Below are 20474 nucleotides of genomic sequence, written 5' to 3' on the forward strand. Positions count from 1 at the left end.
TTTAAAAATTTACACTACTAATGATCTAAATAAATATATATACATATAAAAATAAAAATAAAATCCGCACGGTTGTGCAGACCGAGATATAGTAATCAATTATAATTGGAAAATTACATGTGTAATATCATAGTTTATTATATGGGTCTATTATAATTGGATAAAACCCACAAGACTTAGTAGGGTTAAAAAGCTGTAAAATCGTGAAAAGGAGTGAAAATTAGGACCTTTAGGATCTGCAAATCGCAGATATAAGGTAGAAGAAAAGGACAAAATCGTCTTTTACTATTCCTTGCTCCCGTTAAAACTGTCAAAGTCTTTTAAAGTACTATACCATCCTTATTCGGAAAAGACTTCATTATCTTTCTAAGAACCATCTGTAAAATACCACCATCCTGGAATTGACGGTAGATTTAAAACCTCTACCTATTGTGCTTCTTTCTGTGTGGTCAAAACTTGTGCTTTCGTCCAAAGTGTTGATTCTGTTTCCGCAAATTTAAGTATTTTCCTGGGGTCAGCGTTTAAATTACTAAAGACTTTATTATTCCTTCCTTTCCAAATGTACCGTAAAATCCATGCAAATTGATGATCTTCCAATTTTGGTTGAACTCTCCAAAATAGGTGATCCATATTTGTGAAAAGGGACTCAGTGGGGAAGATAGCCGGATTTGATGGTATCTTTGAAAGTGTCCAAACCTGATGCGTTGGAGGATATTCAAAAAAACACATGGTTAATCGATTCCTCCAAAGCTCCACATCTGGCGCAACATAGATCCCCTTGTAGCCCTCTCGCATGCAAATTTTTTTTACTGCTATACACCCTGACACCAATTGCTATTAAAAATGTTTGACCTTTGGTGGACACTGTACTTTCCAGCAATACGCTTTCAATATATCAACTGTGGATTCAAAAATTACAGTTGGTTTTTCCTTGTCCGAGTAAATTCTTTCTACTTGGTAAGCGGATTTGACCATGTAGGGGAAATAACTTTTCAGCCTTTGTTTTAGGAAGAACTAAGTTGAGAACTATTTTCGGATATATAAAACGAAGCAATAGTTTAGGGGACATTTGGTACTATAAGATAGTTACGAGGGGAAATAGCTCGTCGACCCTATATATATATTAAAATAAAAAATGCAATTTAAAAAAAAAACAAAATTAATTATAAGCCAAAAGGCATAGTAAACAATTATGAGCCAAAATGTATAATGCATGTTTATGAGCAAAGTTATAGGAAAAGACGCATTCGTAGACATTGTTTGGAATTTATATTATAGCTTTCAAATAATGCTTTCTATCTATGAAATAAAATAAATTTAATGAAAAAGGAAAAAAATTATTATTAGATGAAAAAGACACACATATATTTTCCAATATTGCGATCAATATGGCTTCTTGTTTAACAATAACAACTTCTCTTTGGTGATCATAGAGAAAAGGATAATAATAACGTATAGGAACGGTAAGAAAGAAAATTAGATGCAAAACCTGATTTTTCCAATTGAATTACCAACCGTTCGATTTGTCCACATATGTTGATTAATTTATGACCCATCTATATTTTGTGGGTATATAAGTATATGTCAATTCAAGTGCTTTATCATAACTTTGATTTATCTCTAACTATTCAGTAAATATGCTTATTTGAACCTCCATATTAGCAACAGTCCGGTATAAAATGAGTTGAATTAATTTTTTTGAGAGCTTTGAAAAATTATGATTCGGTAGTGCAAAGAATATTGTATAAAACACAATATACAAAGTTGAAAAGATATAAGTGGAAAAAGATGCAATTTTACAATTCAAAAGTGGTAATAATGAGTGTTTATTTTGGGAAGAAAAAAAAACTCATCCCCTTCCCCATTAATGAATGTTTATTTTTATGAAAAATATTTGACACTATAACGACTCAGATAATCAAATCAGTAGTGTATAATAACTAGGCTTGGGCACGGATCGGATATTCGGGTTTTTGAAGGTATTTGTGATTTGCTTCGAATGTTACGGATATCTGATTTTTCGATTTGCTTTGCTTCGGAAAAATACGGATATTCGGAAAAACGGATATCCGGAAAATAAATAGATATTTGCGGATATTCGCGGATACTTACGGATCTCTCATTTGTTTTGATTAATACAAATAATCTTAAAATTTTGATACAAATTTGTTTTGTAAAATATATTTTTTGCATGATATAAAAGATAAAAATTAAAAGAAGTAGTGAATCTTCATATTTTGTAAATTTTTAAACTTAGTTAAAATTATAATAACACAAAACTTAAGAAAAAGTTATAATTGTCATAAATATTTTCTCTTCCTTTTATGTAATACTTTTATATAAGTAATAATATGAATAGAATCTATCAAATAATATATTAGAAAAATAATTATATAATTTTATACATTTAAAATTTTAAATATAATCAAAATATACATGTATTTATATATTGACGGATCGGATCGGATATTCGCTTCCCAAAATTATAATATTTGTGATTTGCTTCGATTTTGACGGATATTGAATTTTAGTATTTGCTTTGCTTCGAAAGCTTACGGATATTCGGAATTTTCGGATCGAATAGTAACGGATAACGAATCGAATCAAATTTAACGGATAAAATGCCCAGCCCTAATAATAACCATGACCAATAATTTACTGTTGTACACAAATACTTTATGTTAGAGGAGCCCAATCTGAATTTTGGTCCGGTTTCGTTTTTACAGTTTTTCATATTATACAAATCAGCTAATATATCTACTTTAGTTGGTTCAGTTTATATACTATCAACTAGGTGATTTTCCCGTGCTCATGCACGGGTACAAATATTTATAAATTAAATATGTTATAATAGTTGATTGTTATTTAATTTTAATTTTGAATTAATTTATAATTTGTATGCATAATTTATACTAATAATATTATATTATTTTAATCAGACATATGATTTTAAATAAGTTATCATTTGGGTATATTGGATTGCATCAATCAATTTCTCTAAATTCAACTAATATTTTTTATTTTAAATATATGAAAATTATGATTATTTGCTTTTACTTTGGTTGTTATCTTAGATATGTAAATATATTTGAGGAAGATTATGTATAACTTAAGATATATTGTGCTTAGAATGAAGTAAAAATAAACTAAATATTTGATTCCAAATTACAAAAATTAAACTATATGTTGATTTTTAAAATAAAATATTAGAAAGTAAAACGATAATCAATTGGTAGTTACTTACATAAGTAACTAATACTTTTTGGAAGCTCATGAACACATATCAATATTTACAATAACTAAAATATTTAAATAATTTTATGTCTTATATATATTAAATGATAAACTGAAATTTATGCAAATAATCCTAAAAATGAGAATTCAGATTTGCGTTGGTATTTTGATTATGGTTATATTAACTGTGATAAACATAAAACATCAAAAACATTTTTAATAATGATAATATATAATATATCTACCTTGTTAAATTATATAGTGTTATGTTAATTTAAAATATTTTAATTATTTGATCAAAAGTTAATTTTACTTTATTTTTAATATCTCTTTAAAATAAACAGTTTAATTTAGTGATTGTATTTTAGAAATCATATTATATAAGTAAAATATAATTTATAGATTACGAAATCACATTATATACAAATATATATTTTCATCTAAGAAAATATAGATATAAATAAATATTTTATTACTTCAAAAGTATATTTTATGTTATTTAAAATAGTCTTAAATGGAATATTTCTATTTTGTGAAATTTCCTTTTTTTAATGAAATCATATTATATAAATATATATTTTCGTTTTTAATTTTTTAAAAAAACTTTATAAATGTTTCCTTTTTATTATATATGTTATTTGGAAAAATTTAAAAGGAAACTAAATAAAAATTTCAATAATAGTATCTAAATGTATTTTTTTTAATTCATTAAGGGTATCAGCGTAATCAACAATCGTGAGAGTTAACGTGAGCGCGACACATAGGAAACTGACTTCTCAAATAATATTATAGAGATTTGTGGTTGATTCGATTTTATACCAAAAATATAACTATATTTTCTATTATAATATTTACTACTTTAACTTTTAAACATAATATTGTTTTAATTATTAAAAGTATTTAAAATAAAATATTATCATAATTTTCATAAAATAAAATAAAAAATGAAATTAATAATATCATAGTATTATTAAATAACTAAATTGGATTAAGTAACCAAAAATAAAGCATAGTTATTATAATATATACTATATTACCCTTCTTTACGAGTTTATGAATATATAAAAAGTTTCTTCAGTTACCTGCCACCACCGCTTCTTCCTATCCACCATCACAATCTGCAATAATAATTTCGATTATGTGGCTTTTATCACTGTAGTTATCATTAAATCATTTATTTTAATTGTTAACCAATATGTAATCTCCGCTTTCATATTTACCATCACATCCTCTATAATCACCACCTCATTAATATCAATCACCACTTTCTCAATCACCACTTCTTTCGTTGTAATCACCACCACTTCCTTCGTAATCATCATCAGCTCTTCCATAACCATATCCATTACTCGACCACCATTACTATAGTCTCCACCAGGAGGACCATCACCAAATCCTTAACCCCTCCGCTATATCTTTCGAGTCTATCACCACAACTTTCTCCGTAACCACCATTATATTCTAGTGTTGTGAGTCGTGACTGTCAAAATTATGTCTATACTATTTGTTAATTTTTGATATACATAGTATAGTATATTATCATTTAATAATTTCATTAATATGTATTATACTATTTATCATTTTTATTCTGTTTTTATTTTCATTTATATGAATCTTATATGATGAAGGAGTTATGTTCACTTTTGTTCAAAAAAAGAAAAAAGGAGTTATGTTCACATGCTTTTATTTTTATTTTGTGTAATATTCTATAAGATACATATGATCACTGAAAGCAGTTGTAGATGTCAAACATGTGAACGCAATACTCTTTAATCTGATGATTGCGTTATACGTAATGTTCCATTTAGTTTGTTCCATATCATCCGGTCTGTTTTCCTACCATTTTGAAATCTATTTTACAAAAGACCACTGCCACCACAAACATTACCAGATCGTAACCTTTGTTACATATTTCAAATCTACTGCCGCTTTCTCAGTAACCACCAGCAACTCTATGATATTCACCTTCACCACTACTGTGTTATCCACCACTGCCATGCTTTCTTTGTTGCTCTCTCGGAACTTCATTATTTTGCATCTTACTGGTACGTCATTCATATGTAACATTTCTCTACCGCTAATCGGTTAAAAAGGAGGATAAAACCGGAAAGAAAAGGAAAAAAATGCTATCAGATCTAATTTTATTATTATAAATGTTGTAGTCTTACATGTTATTGAAATCTTGGTTATTTGGTAAATTACCCCTATTATATAACTAAATGTTTAGCATAAATATTTGTCAATGAAATCCTTTATTTAAAACAAAATAATAATTATTCGACTTAACATCTTAACATAAATATCAAGATCATATTAGTAAAATAAACTATGTATATATATCATCAATTATATTACATATTTATATGCAGCCATACTATTACATATTTTAATTTATGGATTATTTAGTTTATTCAGTATGATCGGATTATTTACCGAATCATATCTACCGTAATTTTTTTTAAAATAACGCCCATTCAATATATAGAATATTACCAAATTCAACCACTTTTTCTATTTTGATTATAATTGGTACAATTATACCGAATTGAACACATATACTTTGTGCTAACCTGGCCGTTAAGGGGCGAGACAGTCCTCTATATGTACATGTAAAAACCCTTCTCTTGTTACTACCATTTTGGCTGGCAAGGTCCTTTATTAATGAATAAACATATTATATTGCTGAAATTTTGTCGACAAAATCACGGTCTGAAGGGTTTTCACCGAGGCCTGTTTACATAAATTTCACTTGACCACACTGTTCATTCCACCACGAAATTAAAATTATTTTTGTCGTTTGTACACACTCCCAAGAATAGATGCTAAGAAAGAAAAACATTCATCTGATGAAGAGAAAAAACAAAAAGTTTTGACCAACTGAGACGAAACTCTTTAACAATATCTTTATCTACAAGCACACGCAAGTACATCATCATCATATCATATCATAATCGTGTTCTTTTAAAGAAAAAAACTAAGGAAGACATGAGTAAAAAAACTAGACCCAGAAATGGGACCAATCCCAAAAAGAAAAAAGAAAGAATGTGATTATGGTTTCTCCAATAACAAATTTGTAAAATCAAACAGGTTCTACTAATACCTGTAAGATGACCCACCAGACTGTGGAGGAGCCGGTGGGAGCCTGTTTGGTGTGGTGCGACGGTTGCTCCCACCAGATCCAGAAGAATCATCCTCACCATTCTGAGCTGGATCACTGTACCGTCGGCTATGACCACCAGATCCATACCTCTTCAATGAGTCCTGTCCACTGGCAGCAGCGTTAAACGCATTCATCCAATCCTCCCCCTTAGACCCTCCATTGGTTTTCGGGCTGCTTTCTGCAAATAAATATAACACAAGAAAATTAATTATTTCTCGGTTACATTCGCAATATTTGAAAGAAGATGTGTATTCATTCATATATATATATATATTTATACCAGTGCCGCTGTCAGACCAGCTTGAAGCAGCAGCTGCTCGGTTATCGTGAATGCTAAGCTGTCTTGTGAGCTTTGAAAGAAGAGACGACTGCTTCTCGTAACGCTCTCTTTTTCTTTTGACGTTCTGGTCCTCTTGAATCAACGATTCAATCCTCTCATTACCTATAGCGCTGCAGATCAATGTAGGAAAGAGAGACAACTAAGCACCTCATCACAGCCGTATTGAGTTACAAACTATATTGGGATAAAAGATATGTAACCTGATAGAACTGTAGAGCTGATTCAGCATGTCTTCCTTTGATTTCTCCACTTGACAAAGAACAACGGCCTGTTGTAGCCACAGGCGTATTTTAAGTAATGAAGTAATAGTAGAAAGCGAGATGGAAACTAAAAGACTTCACGAGGATACAAATTAGTCCACCTTTGGAACATTTGCGGCAAGGCTGTTTAGAACAGCTTCAACGTAACCCCGTACTTCTTGAGACATCCACCGCAATTCCTCTTCCGGGTCAACCGGTTTCCTTACCATCTTATCCTGAACAGCAAAGGAAAAGCAGACAACCTAAGCATAACCGTAATTCACCACCACCACGTCGTGGATAAGGGAAAAGGGATAACCCTCAAAGACATCAATTTCAAGCCATATATGAGATTTACAATAAAGACTTTATCATCATGATCTAAGGGGAAGGGATAAGAAAATTCACTGAACAAGCGAAATAGTTTCCTTGTGTCACTTACAAGTGAACCTTCTGAAAGACTTTGCCTCATGGAAGCTCCACCTACTTGGCCTCCTCGGGCTTGGATAACCTTTTGCAGCTTGTTAATCCATTCATTCTTATCAACCAGGCTCTCGGCCTTCAGAACCAGCGCATTGTGAGCTGCAGCATAAGAGATTTTTAAGACTTGCTTACACAAAACAGCACAAAAAGAGGGTCAAGCAGCTAAGGTTTATAATAGCTTGACATACCTTTAAGTACAGTCTTATATGGAACCCTGCATGTTATCTTAAATACAAGGCCTGGTCCTTTTGATTCAGGTCCATTTGATTTTTTATCTTTCGAGCTCTTTGATTTTTCTCCTTCATCATCAGAGATTTCTTCAATACTGCATTCCTGAGCAGATTAACAGAGTTTCAAGAGGCAAAGAAAAATGTGAGTGTTGTGTACCTTAATAACATTGCAAAAGCTAAACGTTTTCTATGAAGCATCTCGGTTTTCTCATAAGCTGTAATCGTAGTTAAACGTTTTAAAGAGTAAGCATCACAGTTACAGGTAACCATCATTCCTCACCCACCGTAAAATATGAAATCGTATTATTAATCTTTAACTGTAGATACATCTTCGGCCAACGAGAGTAAGTATTGCAAGAGAATGATACCTCTAAAGTTACAGTGCCACGGAAGTTCCTTTCTTCTTGCTTTTTCGTATAACCAAGCTGAAGAAAGGTAAATTTAACGGCAGATCACTTCAGCAATAATCGTAAAAAAAATGTTCTAGTTAAAAAAGCAAAATGTTAATTATAGAGCATCTAAATTTTCTCATCAGCAGTATCTTAAAGAAAATGTTTTTCGGTGTACGGGATGATGATAACTGATCGTATAGCAGTTAAAATGCACACATCTTTCTCTTTTGCAGATATTTGAATCAGTCTGAAGGATATTTGTGATAAACGCTAACCTTTCCAGTCTTTTCATTCAGAACAAACCATCGCCTACTCCAGCCATTTGTCTTTGCACTTTTCTTCAATAGGTACCCTGCGCAACAGAATAAAAATTAAGTTGAAGACCTTGAAAGCTGGTTTTTATAACAAGCTAAACACATGAAAGTGCATCTTGCACTAGTTCAACGCTAAAGTCGCAGGCAAGAAGAAGAAAAGAAGATATCGCCAAATTTGACAGAAAGAAAAGCTGGTGTTTTATCAATCAACAAGTAATTTCAAGAAAAGCCGACCCTACACCACTCCAAAGCTTAACTGGCAGATAGGATATAGAAAGACGAAGAAATCACGCAATTAAACTGACAGATAAGCTTAGCAGCAGTAAATGCAAGGTGGGAGCATAAAGAACTTCATTAGACAGCCACTGTGCAGAATTATAATAGAAGAAAGACCTGCTGTTATCTCCCCCTCAGGTCCAGCAGTCTTTAGACCAGAGACCTCAGGCGTTTCTTTATCTTTGTCTTTATCTTTATCTTGGGGAAGAAATTTGTCTTTCAATGATTTCAAGCTACCACCAGTTGATGACCCATCTGGCTGAGGACTAGATGCCTGATTTACAAGCAGAAACAAGAATTTTTACATCATTACTATATATAAAAAAAAATTGAAACCACTATCCAGTGAGTGAATTCAGATCGATTTTGAGATAAAGGCAAACCCTGTTTAAGAGAGAGTTCTCTGCATCTTGTCCCTTTTTAGATGATCGCCCTTTAAGCTCGTCCTCACGACGCTGCCTTTCCATTCTGATAAACATAGTAAACGGTAGTGAATATGCATCATAAATGAAAATAAGCTTGTTAATGTGTATGTTATAAATTCAGGACTTGTGCGACAAATGATGCAGCTATCGGACTACTAAGAAAGGTGAATATGTAACTGTAGTGACAACACAAAAGTAGACCCATTTGACATGGTTAACCATCGTACAATTAAAGAAAGAAACTAGAATAATGATCAGTAGGTTCGATATGATAAAGCCACTAGAAATGACAGAACCGAAAAGCAAAGGCAGGCAAGCTGATGTTACCTTCTTTGTACGAGGCGGATGAAGTGCTGAGGTGGTACAAACGCACGCTCCATATCAACTAGTGCAACTACCATCTTCTTAGCTTCATTCTTGAATCCATCAAGTGCGGCACTTGCTATAGCTACAACCTGGTTCGTGCTCATATTGATAAAAGGAACAGCTATTATGAAGATGAAAAAAAAGACTACTTAATGAGTAATGAAAAGCACTATTACCTCTCTCTTAAAAGGAGGATATCTCCCAAGACCAGGTGTGGCATTAGCGGAAGCTGAAACTATATCAACAAGCACTCGGTGAACCTAATCAAAAGATCAGAAGGTAAGCAACCCGTTATGAAAAAAAAGCCTCAGAATAAAAATGAAACGTGACAGTATACACAATAAGATTGAGTAGGACTCCAATAAATCTAGATCGTGACAATTAAAATATTATAGTGATATGTGTTGAACAGACCATGTCTAACAACTAACAAGCCATGGCCAATGTTTCGTACCTAGTAATTTTAGCATTTCAATCCTATGCAGCTCAAGTTAGAGGAAGACAACACCATATAAGCTATAAGTACTAACATAGACACACCTCATCAACGCACAGACGTGCTGGGTCCTTAGCCAACTCAAGAACAATCTTTATCAACGATCTCAGCCCTTTCTCCGGAGATATAAGATAAGGTTGATAACCATCTGCTTCTAATACAATCTGAAACGGATAGAAATCAAACTTTCAAATTCCCATCTAAATTGTTTACTTGCTCATAAGATTTGGTACAAGAAAAATGCTGAAACCCACCCTTTTAACATTATTCAAGTCAAAGTATCTATCCAATGGAAGCTGCTTGATACGATTGGGGAAATTGCCTTCAAAACTTGCAACAACTTTCCAGCCACTTCCCTGTACCAAATTTTGTTAAAAATATAATTTACCTAGCTCCAAAAGTGGCTTCAGCACGAAAGGCACAATAACAAGATATGCAATTCAAAAACTTGCTCAGTGAAACGTAGAGCTGTTCTACATTAATAACAAAAGCACAACCAATATTGGTTTCATTAAATTCCTGATGATATAAGGCAAACTTCCGGAATTTTTATCCTCTACATTAAAATAGCACTACACTTTTCCGTGACAAGTAGAACAACGAAAAAAGCTGATCAGTGATATTTACTAGGCAATGAGAGAGATATGCTCTTATTCAAAATTCCAGAATAAAGTATTGTTCAGTTTATGCATGAAAATACTCACTTCACCACCAGCCAAGTGGAGAAGAAATTTGTCCTCAAACTCACGGCAAAGCTCCAAAGCTATAGCCCTTGTACCTTCAGCACTGCTAACCAGTTGTTCACCAAGCCTTGATAATTCGTCCTGCACCATTTGAGACTTACCCTGGAGTCTGTGCATGTAAGAAAAGAATTTGAATGTTCAGAGTTTTCATAACCAAAACCATGTCCCTGAACAATCATCCATAATACTTTAAAAAAAAAAAAGACAGTAATCACATGGGAGATGAAAGAAACATATCAGATTCACAGAGGATAATCATCGACCAGTGATCACATATTGGGATAGAGCTTTGTAGTACATATCATGAGAAGTGCGTTACTGAGGATGGGAAAGTCCAAGTAACTAAGCCTAAAGATTGATTTCCACTTCAAAGATTAAAAAGAACGGGTAGGCTTTCATGCAGCAAATTGTAAGTCTCATCTAAACTACAAGTACCGAAAATATGCAAAACAAGCAATCCATTTTCATTTGCAAATATGACATCTTAAAGCAAACTTATGGACAGAGAAATACCCAGTTAAGATATTTGGTAGCCTGAGCTTCATTCTGCTACGAATCTGGCTAGCAAGGGTGTCCACCAGGGCAATTCTGCCAAGTTTGCTTTGTGGAGCACCCGTCAAAATGGATTTGAGGCTTTCACTCTCCGCACGCCAAGCAGTTTCTAAAGAGTTCTCACTACCTCCAGACTGCGCTGATGCAATTGCGACAGATTGACCAATAAGTGCAACCCATGGAATATCAGTTGTTTTTGGAGGTCCCTGATTTGAAAGAAGAGCCTGAACTGCTGCAAGCGCTTTTGGGTTCTCTGCCGCCTGGTCAATTTTGCTGATAATTCCTACCGTCCTGGTGCCTATAAACAGGGAAATATGTGAATTTTTTTGTTACAGCATTATATTGAAAATCCAATAGTTTAATCCAAATATAGTAACGGCAACCGCAGTACTTCAAAAATATAATGAAGGGGCCTCGATGATGAAAAATTTAATGTACTCACTGTCTGAATCATACTCCTTCGCGGTCTTCAGAGCTCGAGAGGAAGAAATTTCAGACGCCTGACTAGCAGGCACAATAACCAACAGTATGGCATCATTGTGCTGAGCATGTTCACCAATCTTGCCAAGAGAATAACGAAACAAATTACAAGACGACAGGAAAAATATGAAAATCAATCTATGTTGCCCTTTCAGCCAGAATGTCGAATAAAGCATGTTGAAAATGTGTATGGTTGAAAGGTTGACTTGGGGAATGACAAAGGCATCATGCAGTTCATAATCTTACCATTGAATCATCAACAATTCTCTGGTCCAGTCCAGGCAAATCAATCAATTTCAATGGTGGAGCTGCAATTTAAAGAGCACAAATATGTCATGATGATTACAGAAAACAGTAAGGAAACAATGGATATGTGAAAACAGTAAGTTAATGCTTCACAGCCTTCATTTATAAATATAACCGACATCCACATCTTAGCTTCAGATTCTACCCAAAAAAATGAAGCTGCTAAAGTCCATTTTAGTAAATCGTGGCAACACATTACAACTGAGCCATTCGTTGATGTCAGGGACATATTCAGATACAAAACTTATTTTTTTGATAATATGAATGTTAAATTGACCAATAAATGCGGCTTTAGAATTATGATTGTCCAAGTAAGAAAGGATTTACCAGTGCTTGTCCGGAGTTTCAGGTATATTTCATCACGACCCCTCCCTGTGGCTCCTTTGCCCAGCCTATCCTGTAGAGAATGTCTAAGGGCACCTAGAATACACCAATACAAAACAAACGGAAAACATTACATAAATAAAAATCCAATGAACTGTAGAAAGCTTTACAAATCATATATCCAAAAATGCATAGGGAGGCTTACTTGCAGAAACTTGTTGAGATTTATTGTCAATTTGCAAGATAATAGCCTTGCTGCTCAGAGATTCCTCCCTACTGAGGTCAATGATTATAGGAGCCCGTGTAGCACCATTCTCACCCGTCGGCTGACCATCGTAGTTTGCAGCAGACAGACACAACACAACAAAAGATGGTTAATTTTGATAAAATAAAAACTGAAGTAAACATACTCCCCCACACACTAAAAAAAATATACAACTTACCAAAACTGGATGTCCAATAAGGCTATTCAAAACTGCAGACTTCCCAGCTCCCTGTTCCAGCAAGCAAAGCGAGAAAACTTTAGCCTCTTAAGTTATAATTAAATACACAAATTGAAATAACAAATCACAATTGTTAAGAAAAACTCGATCTGACAAGCTGCGAAGCGAAGAATGATTAAACTCCTAGGTTACGGGAACATTTCATCGAGATCCACTATACGGAATCTAAAATCTACACTTGATCATAGCATAGAAACTAAACACGAGCACATCGAAGAGAATAAGGAGAAAGAGGAAACCAACCACATTTCCTAGGGCAACGACGTTGAGAGAAGTAGCCGGGCGCCGAGAAGAAGAGCTCTCATCGGGATCTTCGTCAGCGAGTAGCGCCCCCGCTTGTCTCATCGAATCGGAAAGCTGTGACAACTCCTCGATCGCCTCCATCGTGGTTTTCGCCGATTTAATAGTACGAGATCTGGAAGAAGAAGAAAGGGAGACACTAGATCCGAGAAGAGGAGGAATCGATAGTCACACGGGCGGTGGGATTTACCGGCGATGGAGATAGGAACCGGAATTTCGAATTCGGTCGCGGCGGTGATAAGCTAAGATTTGTTTATTATGTATTCGTCGGGAGAGAGAATGAGGGGGAGCGAAGACAAGTCGTGTAACACCGAACCACGTAATAATTAATTAACAAAGATTTCAAATTTCAATAATATACAGAAATTTTATTAAGTAAAAAGACTATATAGAAAAAATAAGAAGTTTTGTTTTTGTGAACTAACGTAATAATTTCAATGTATAGCTACTACATTTTTTATTTTCTTATAATTAACATAAAAATTTTATTTGTTGATTTATATTTTTAGATAGACAAAATCGAAGAAAACAATTATATTCATGTGTGTATATATATATATATATGTATATATTTATAAAAAAATTTCATTCCTACAAAAATTAAAATCATGTTTCCAAGTTTTGAAACGTTTTGTGTCCGTGTATCCGTTTCTGATTCCATGCAACTTAGATTCAAATTCTTCAGATATAATTTCCGAATTTCAAAATATTTTATATTTCTAAGGAACAAGACGGAATTGCTGATTTTTTAATTAAGAATGCTCGTTATTTACATAGAGATCATTATTACATTGGTTGTTCTATTCTGATCTGGTTACTCATGTCACTTTAAGTTTGAGTAATAAAATATTCGTTTGTTGCCAAAAAAAGAGTCGAAAGAACTTTTCTACCTTTATTTTATAGATATATAAAGATAATTTTTGCCCTTATTTTATAGATATATAAAAATAGACAAAAAAAATCATTCCATAGTATACATTACATATTTTTTAAGCATATTATTGAATTAGATTTTAATGATATGATTTGGTTTCTTTATAAATATGGATAATACTATAAACTGCTACAAAGTTAGGTATATATAGAAAAATACAACTGAAAATGAGAGAAAAAAGCATATTTGAACTTTAACATCACATAATGCATAACTCTACCAGCTCTTCTCTCGCATATCTTTTAGATCGGAGAGATTATATAAGCTTTGCAGTTTCCTTTTGTTTTTGGCTTCCAATCAAGTATTTCTTCGTTTATACCTGATTTGGATGCTAAAAGTTTTGTTTTTTTATCTTTCAAAATTGGATTAGATTTCGTTTTCTTTCTTTATATATCTTATAGTAACTTTATTTTTAAATTTTATTTCCTTGTGTTCTATTACGGCTTTGATATGTGCTTTTGTAGGATTAATATCTTCATCACTGTTGACGTCGGGTTTTCACTCCAGATCCGATCCGAGATATCAACCCAAATGAAGTAAAGAACAAATTAAGACCACTGAATCCCAAGAAGAAACTACAGGTCCGAAAAGATCCAAGTCCACCCCTTATTGAAAGAGTCGTACACACTTAACGTGGGGAGTCAAAGCATAATGTAAAGACATTGAAGGCCTTAAAGACCACCATAAAATCATCTAATCTGCTCTGGATATCAGGCTACCGTTACGATACGCCACCAAAGACCTATAAAAAAGAACAAGCCAAGTACAATGGATCTGATTCTTTCTGTAGCTAAGCTATAGTCTCAATACATAATACTCGCTTGTCTTCATATATCTTCTGTATTCATCATTTACTCTCAGCAATTATCATCAATAAAACATCTATTTTCATATTTGATCAGAGCCCATGCTTTCCCTTTTTAGATAACTCTTTGAACAAGTCACCAAAAAGGTGAACTCTATTTCTGTGTGAATTCTAGAATTCAACAATCACTATACCAATTATGTCTTGTTTATATTACAAAATCCTGTGTATTTTGACACCAAAACACCAAGTCGTGATCTTGGGGTTATAAGAAACCTCAGAAAACTTATTGTAGTGTGTCATCTTGTTTGTTGAGAAAAGAGATGATGAATCATTTATTTGCTTTTCTTTTTGTTGAGAGAGAAATGTTATATCCCGACTGTGGTGGAGTTTAAATGAGTATTCAGTTTAAAGGCAGAGTTTAAGAAATGGTGATTATGATTGTTGACGGTGTAGTGTTGTGGCGTTTTAAATGCAAGTGTAATGATTATTATAAGAGACTTTTTCATAAGAGACGTGTTCTTTTGAATTCTTTTGAATTCAAAAGAGACGTTTTAAATGCAAGTGTAATGATTATTATAAGAGACTTTTTCATAAGAGACATGTTCTTTTGAATTCTTTCGAGGAGTCCATCAAATCACCCATAAATAGAGGAGCTACAAAATGGAAGTTGAGATAATGAATCATTAATTACATGATTTTTCTCAAACTAAATATTAACATTTACATTTATTATCTCATATACTGATAGTTTCTATCATTAAATATATCCATTAAGTATAATAAGTTTTAGATATTGATCATTTTTTGCAAAATATAACAATATAAATCTAAATTTTTCAAGTTTTACATAGTTTCAAATATTTATTGGATCTAAATTGTTACGTTTTTCTTAGTTTTATAAATTTAGACAATCTAATTCACTTAGTTTTACTTACTTATACATAGTTATATATCTTAATAAGTTAAAGTTATACAAAGTTCCAAATTCAAGAGATGCGACTGTTGATAGTCAGAAGGCGTGTGAGAGATGTCGTGTGAGAGATGTCGTGTCTTCTCGAAGAGTCCATCAAATCATCCTTAAATGGATACGCTTCTGCTTGAATTTGGGTGAGAGGTTCATTGAATTTCAAGGGTTTATCACTTCTACAAATAACAAATAACTTAATTTACGAGATTTCTCTTACTCTATTACTCCACACAATAACCATTTCCTTTTATAAAGTTAGACGAGTATTCGATTTAGACATGGAGAACATGAACTTGGCTTCTCTCCCTCCTTCAATGTTTCATAAGATTCTCTCCAAGGTACTAACGACCAATATCCGGGACTTAGTTGTGCAAGGATTGCTTTTCTCGGGTTCAACAAAATTGGAAGAGATGATTACTTCTACAGATCGGCCAATCTCATTTACCTGAATGACTGGTTAGACGAGGTCAATGTTGTTAGAACGTTCGGGCTTAACTGCTACCGTGTGGGTAATCCATATACTTAAGAGGTATGTATGAGTTCTTCATCCTCCATTTAATTGATGAAGGAAGGGAAAAAATACATCGTGCTGGTGAGAGATGATGCATGTTGGCCCAATTTGTAGATGGTATGATGAACTTAGCCTTTAGCGTTGATGCTAGAGGATTGGTTCACAACTACCATACTTTTACTCGTCAACATGTTGATCAGATGTTTCAAATCATCAATAGTTGGGAATTCAGAGGCCATTGGGATTACGAAAAACCTCTCATGTTTCTATATGTGGTTGAAAGGATAGATCATAATGTGACATATGATTGCTGGTGCTCCAACATAGAAGAACTAGTGTTTGTAGTCTCCCTAAATGGATCAAGATCACGGTGGAAATGCGATCGTTATTTCTGGAATCGTGCAGCTTGGGACTTCTGCGATGACATGCACTTGACAGCTCGTGTCTGGCCAATTGAAGATTAGTTGTGTGTTTATGACATATAAGTTTTATCTACTTTTACTAAATTTCTGCAAATTACTCTTCATATTATGTAATTTCTCTAGTTATATATATAAACTAATTTTTTTTTATTTTAACTTCAATAAATATATCAATAACAACAATTGTGTCCAAACAATAACATAATAAAAAAGTTCACATCTAAAAGTGAGACTTAGTTCAATTTAGAATAACTTTGTATTAGATACAATGTATATTTGTTGATGTTGTATTACGCTATACAGTTACACCAAGGTTTACAATTACACCAAGTCTTACAAAGTTTTTGGAAGTTATGGAAAAACAGATCCAAAATTTATGGATCGGTTCTGGATGGTCCTCGAAATGGTCTTGGTTGGGTTTTAATTATGCAAGTTTCTGTTGGTTCTGTGGTCTTTTGATAATTTTCAGATTTAAATAAAGATTTATCTATTTCCAGTTTCAGGCAGGAGTATGCTAAAAAAAATTTCCTAGGCAGGAGCACCAGAGCGTTTGATTAAGAGGAGAGAGATGCTTTTTTGCAAACTCAAAACTTGTACGGTTCATGATGGTGCAGTTTACGGTTTAGTTTTGGTTCTGATTCGGTTTGTTCAATAAATCTATACTAATAAAAGTAGTTTTTTGGGGCTCCAGAGAACATCCACATCAACGACATAAACTTCCCCAGAAAGATGCCACGTGACATTAATAAAATAAATAAATAAATATACAATAAAAGAAATGGAAATATAACATTAAACATCTATCATAATATTATCAGTTAATATAAAAGCAAGAAATTAGAATAAATAAATATACAGTATTAAAAAAATAAAAATAAGTAAATATGCAATTAAAAAATGAAAAAAAAAACTAATTAAACATCTATACAAAAATGTAAAGTAAAATAAACAACAAAAAATATACAATATGAGAAATAAAATATTATATTAAACATCTATTGTAATATTAGAATCTATTCTAATATTAGAATAAGTTAAAAAAACTAAACAGTAAAAAATCTATAATATAAAAAATAAAAAATTACATTAAACGTCTAACGTAAGATTATGATTTGATATAAAAGCAAAAAAATATTAAAATAAGTAAATATAAATTAAATATCTATCTGAAAGTATATAGTAAAATAAATAATAATTAAATATATAATATAAGAAATAAAAATGTTTAAACATCTATCATAATATAAGAATAAAAACAAATAATAAATAAATATACAATATAATAAATAGAAAACTACATTAAACATCTATATGAAAAATGTATAGTAATACAATACTAAGTAAATATAAAATATAAGAAATATAAATATTACATTAAACATCTATCGTGATATTACCAATTGATATAAAATCAAAAAAATTAGAATAAATAAACATACAATATAAGAAAAAATAAATAATAAGTAAATATACAATATAAGAAAATGGAAAAATTACATAAAACACCTATCTGAAAAAATATACAGTTTTACATTTTATTATTTTCAAATATTTTTCTGAGTAAATTACAATATAGGAAAAAGTATATATACAATACAAGAAATAGAATATTACATTAAACATCCATCGGTAATATTAAAATAAATAAATATAAAATATAAGAAGAAAATAAATAACAAGTAAATATACTTTATAAGAAATAAAAATGTTACATTAAACATATATCATAATATTATCATTTGATATAAAAGCAATAAATTTAGAATAAGTAAATATACAAAATAAGAAAAATAAACACTAAGTAAATTTACAATATAAAATTGAAAAACTAAAGTCAACATTTGTCTGAAAAAATTTATATAAAATAAATAATAAGTAAATATATAATATAAAAATATAGATAAATAAATAATAAGTAAATATATAATATAAAAATATAGAAAATACATTAGACAGCTATTGTTATATTAGATACGTAAATAAACTATATAATAAAAATAAATATTAGTTATATTATAAGAAAGAGAAAAACTATATTAAACATCTATGTGAAAAAATTATAGTGAAATAAATATACAATATAAGAAACTGAAATATGACATCAAACATAATAGTAATATTACATTTCATATAAAAGCAAGAAAATTAGAAATGGGAAACTATATTAAACATTTATCTAAAAATGTATAGTTTTTGTTTTTTTTTCAAAGGAAATATGTGTAAATATACAATATGTGTAGTTAGATACGTTTTCTTTTATGTTACTGCTTGTGCTATTGCTCTCTATTTCTATTTAAAAAAATATTAATTATATGTACAATAATTTTAACGTAAAAAAATATGAAAACTCTCTATTATGCAAAGCATAAATACAAAGCACTCATGTATTCATACAAAAAATCAAAAATACAACGTGAAAAGGAAAAGATATATAGTTAACATTTGAAAATCAAAATGCATAAAATATAAATAGAAGAAATCATCAAATAGTGTCCACGTCTGAATACAAATCCCAATTCCGTAAAAGCCATGTGGCATTACATTATAAAATTATAATAGGTAAATATGCAATAGAAGAAATAGAAATATTAAATTAAATATCTATTATAATACATTCAATACAAAAAAAAAGAAAAAATTAAATATACAATATAAGAAAAAATAAATAATAAATACAAAAAAATTCTACATTAAACATCTCTATAAAAATGTATAGGTTTACATTTTTAAGTAACTATACAATATAAGAAATAAAAATACTCAATAAAACATTTATCTGAAAAATGTATAGTTTTATATTTTTATTTTTTTCAAATATTTTAGATGAAAAACTGTTTATCTCACTCTCAAGCACATCATTGTAAATGTTTTTGCAATGAAACAAGACTCATCTTGACTCATATGACAAAACGAGCTATCAAAGGTGAAATAGTCACATGTACACATGTTGGTGAAAGAATATCACTCCCAAAAATCATTTTATCTCCAATAGTCTCAGACCACTAATTCATCATTAATAGAAGATAATTTCTAATAAGAGTATGCAATACAATGATCATAAACAAAAGAAACATAAAAAATGTAAAAAAATACCATTATTCAATCCTACAGTTATAGCGTTTGCAAGTACGACGGAAATATAGAACAAAAACTGCATTTTAGATAAAAATATATGTTTTTCAAACTAGTAAGATGAAGAAATTGACTACAAAAAAGTATATTAACATGCACATGATTATTTTTAGTCCTTTCAGCTTATCACAAAAATGAGTAAGAATCATTCTTCTCTAAGAACAAAAAGCAAAGAAAACATATCGAGTTACAAATTTTTGGAATAATGGCAAGGAGTAATGAACAATAACTAAGAAATCTAAGTCAAGTCCTAAAATCGCTACTCCAACGTAAGTAACGGTAAGACACGACTAAATATATCATAAACAACTGCAACACAAGGAGCCAGTGACACAATCAAGTCTATCATAAACAAACATATCCGGTATAAACACACCATGATTATTAGTTAGATGTATCTTATTTGTCAAAAATAGTCGATATGACATATCGTTAACAGTTAAATCAGAATAAACTTTAAAATTTTATATTTTATAATTTGTAATTTGATATATAAAATGATTAGATTCTGTTTATATAATTTTATAATTTGTAAAA

General features: G+C 31.2%; 1 protein-coding gene across 1 annotated transcript; it reads right to left on the reverse strand.

The window, feature by feature from the left end:
* Window positions 1–6081: 6081 nt before the first annotated feature.
* Window positions 6082–13479, reverse strand: LOC108807804 (dynamin-2B). The gene is made up of 22 exons (XM_056988829.1): window positions 13107–13479; window positions 12804–12854; window positions 12566–12686; window positions 12364–12456; window positions 11977–12038; window positions 11693–11810; window positions 11212–11548; window positions 10660–10807; window positions 10210–10311; window positions 10000–10119; window positions 9636–9719; window positions 9421–9548; window positions 9052–9136; window positions 8786–8942; window positions 8354–8430; window positions 8055–8111; window positions 7645–7789; window positions 7416–7555; window positions 7096–7209; window positions 6935–7002; window positions 6675–6844; window positions 6082–6572 (listed from the first exon to the last, which is right to left on the reverse strand). Exons 1-22 carry the CDS (start codon window positions 13245–13247, stop codon window positions 6328–6330), a joined length of 2763 nt encoding a protein of 920 aa, XP_056844809.1. The 5' UTR covers window positions 13248–13479; the 3' UTR covers window positions 6082–6327.
* Window positions 13480–20474: the final 6995 nt, after the last annotated feature.

Source organism: Raphanus sativus, chromosome 6 (genome assembly GCF_000801105.2).
Source record: "Raphanus sativus cultivar WK10039 chromosome 6, ASM80110v3, whole genome shotgun sequence".
In the NCBI taxonomy this organism is placed as follows: domain Eukaryota; kingdom Viridiplantae; phylum Streptophyta; class Magnoliopsida; order Brassicales; family Brassicaceae; genus Raphanus; species Raphanus sativus.

What these genes read in the sequence shown, in the direction of transcription:
- LOC108807804 (XM_056988829.1), bottom strand. Translation starts at nt 13,247, where the DNA reads ATGGAGGCGATCGAGGAGTTGTCACAGCTTTCCGATTCGATGAGACAA. An exon ending in GAAGGAGTATGATTCAGACA is followed by an intron (nt 11,549 to 11,692) that starts GTGAGTACATTA and finishes CCCTGTTTATAG; the next exon opens with GCACCAGGACGGTAGGAATT. An exon ending in ATCCGCCTCGTACAAAGAAG is followed by an intron (nt 9,137 to 9,420) that starts GTAACATCAGCT and finishes TATGTTTATCAG; the next exon opens with AATGGAAAGGCAGCGTCGTG.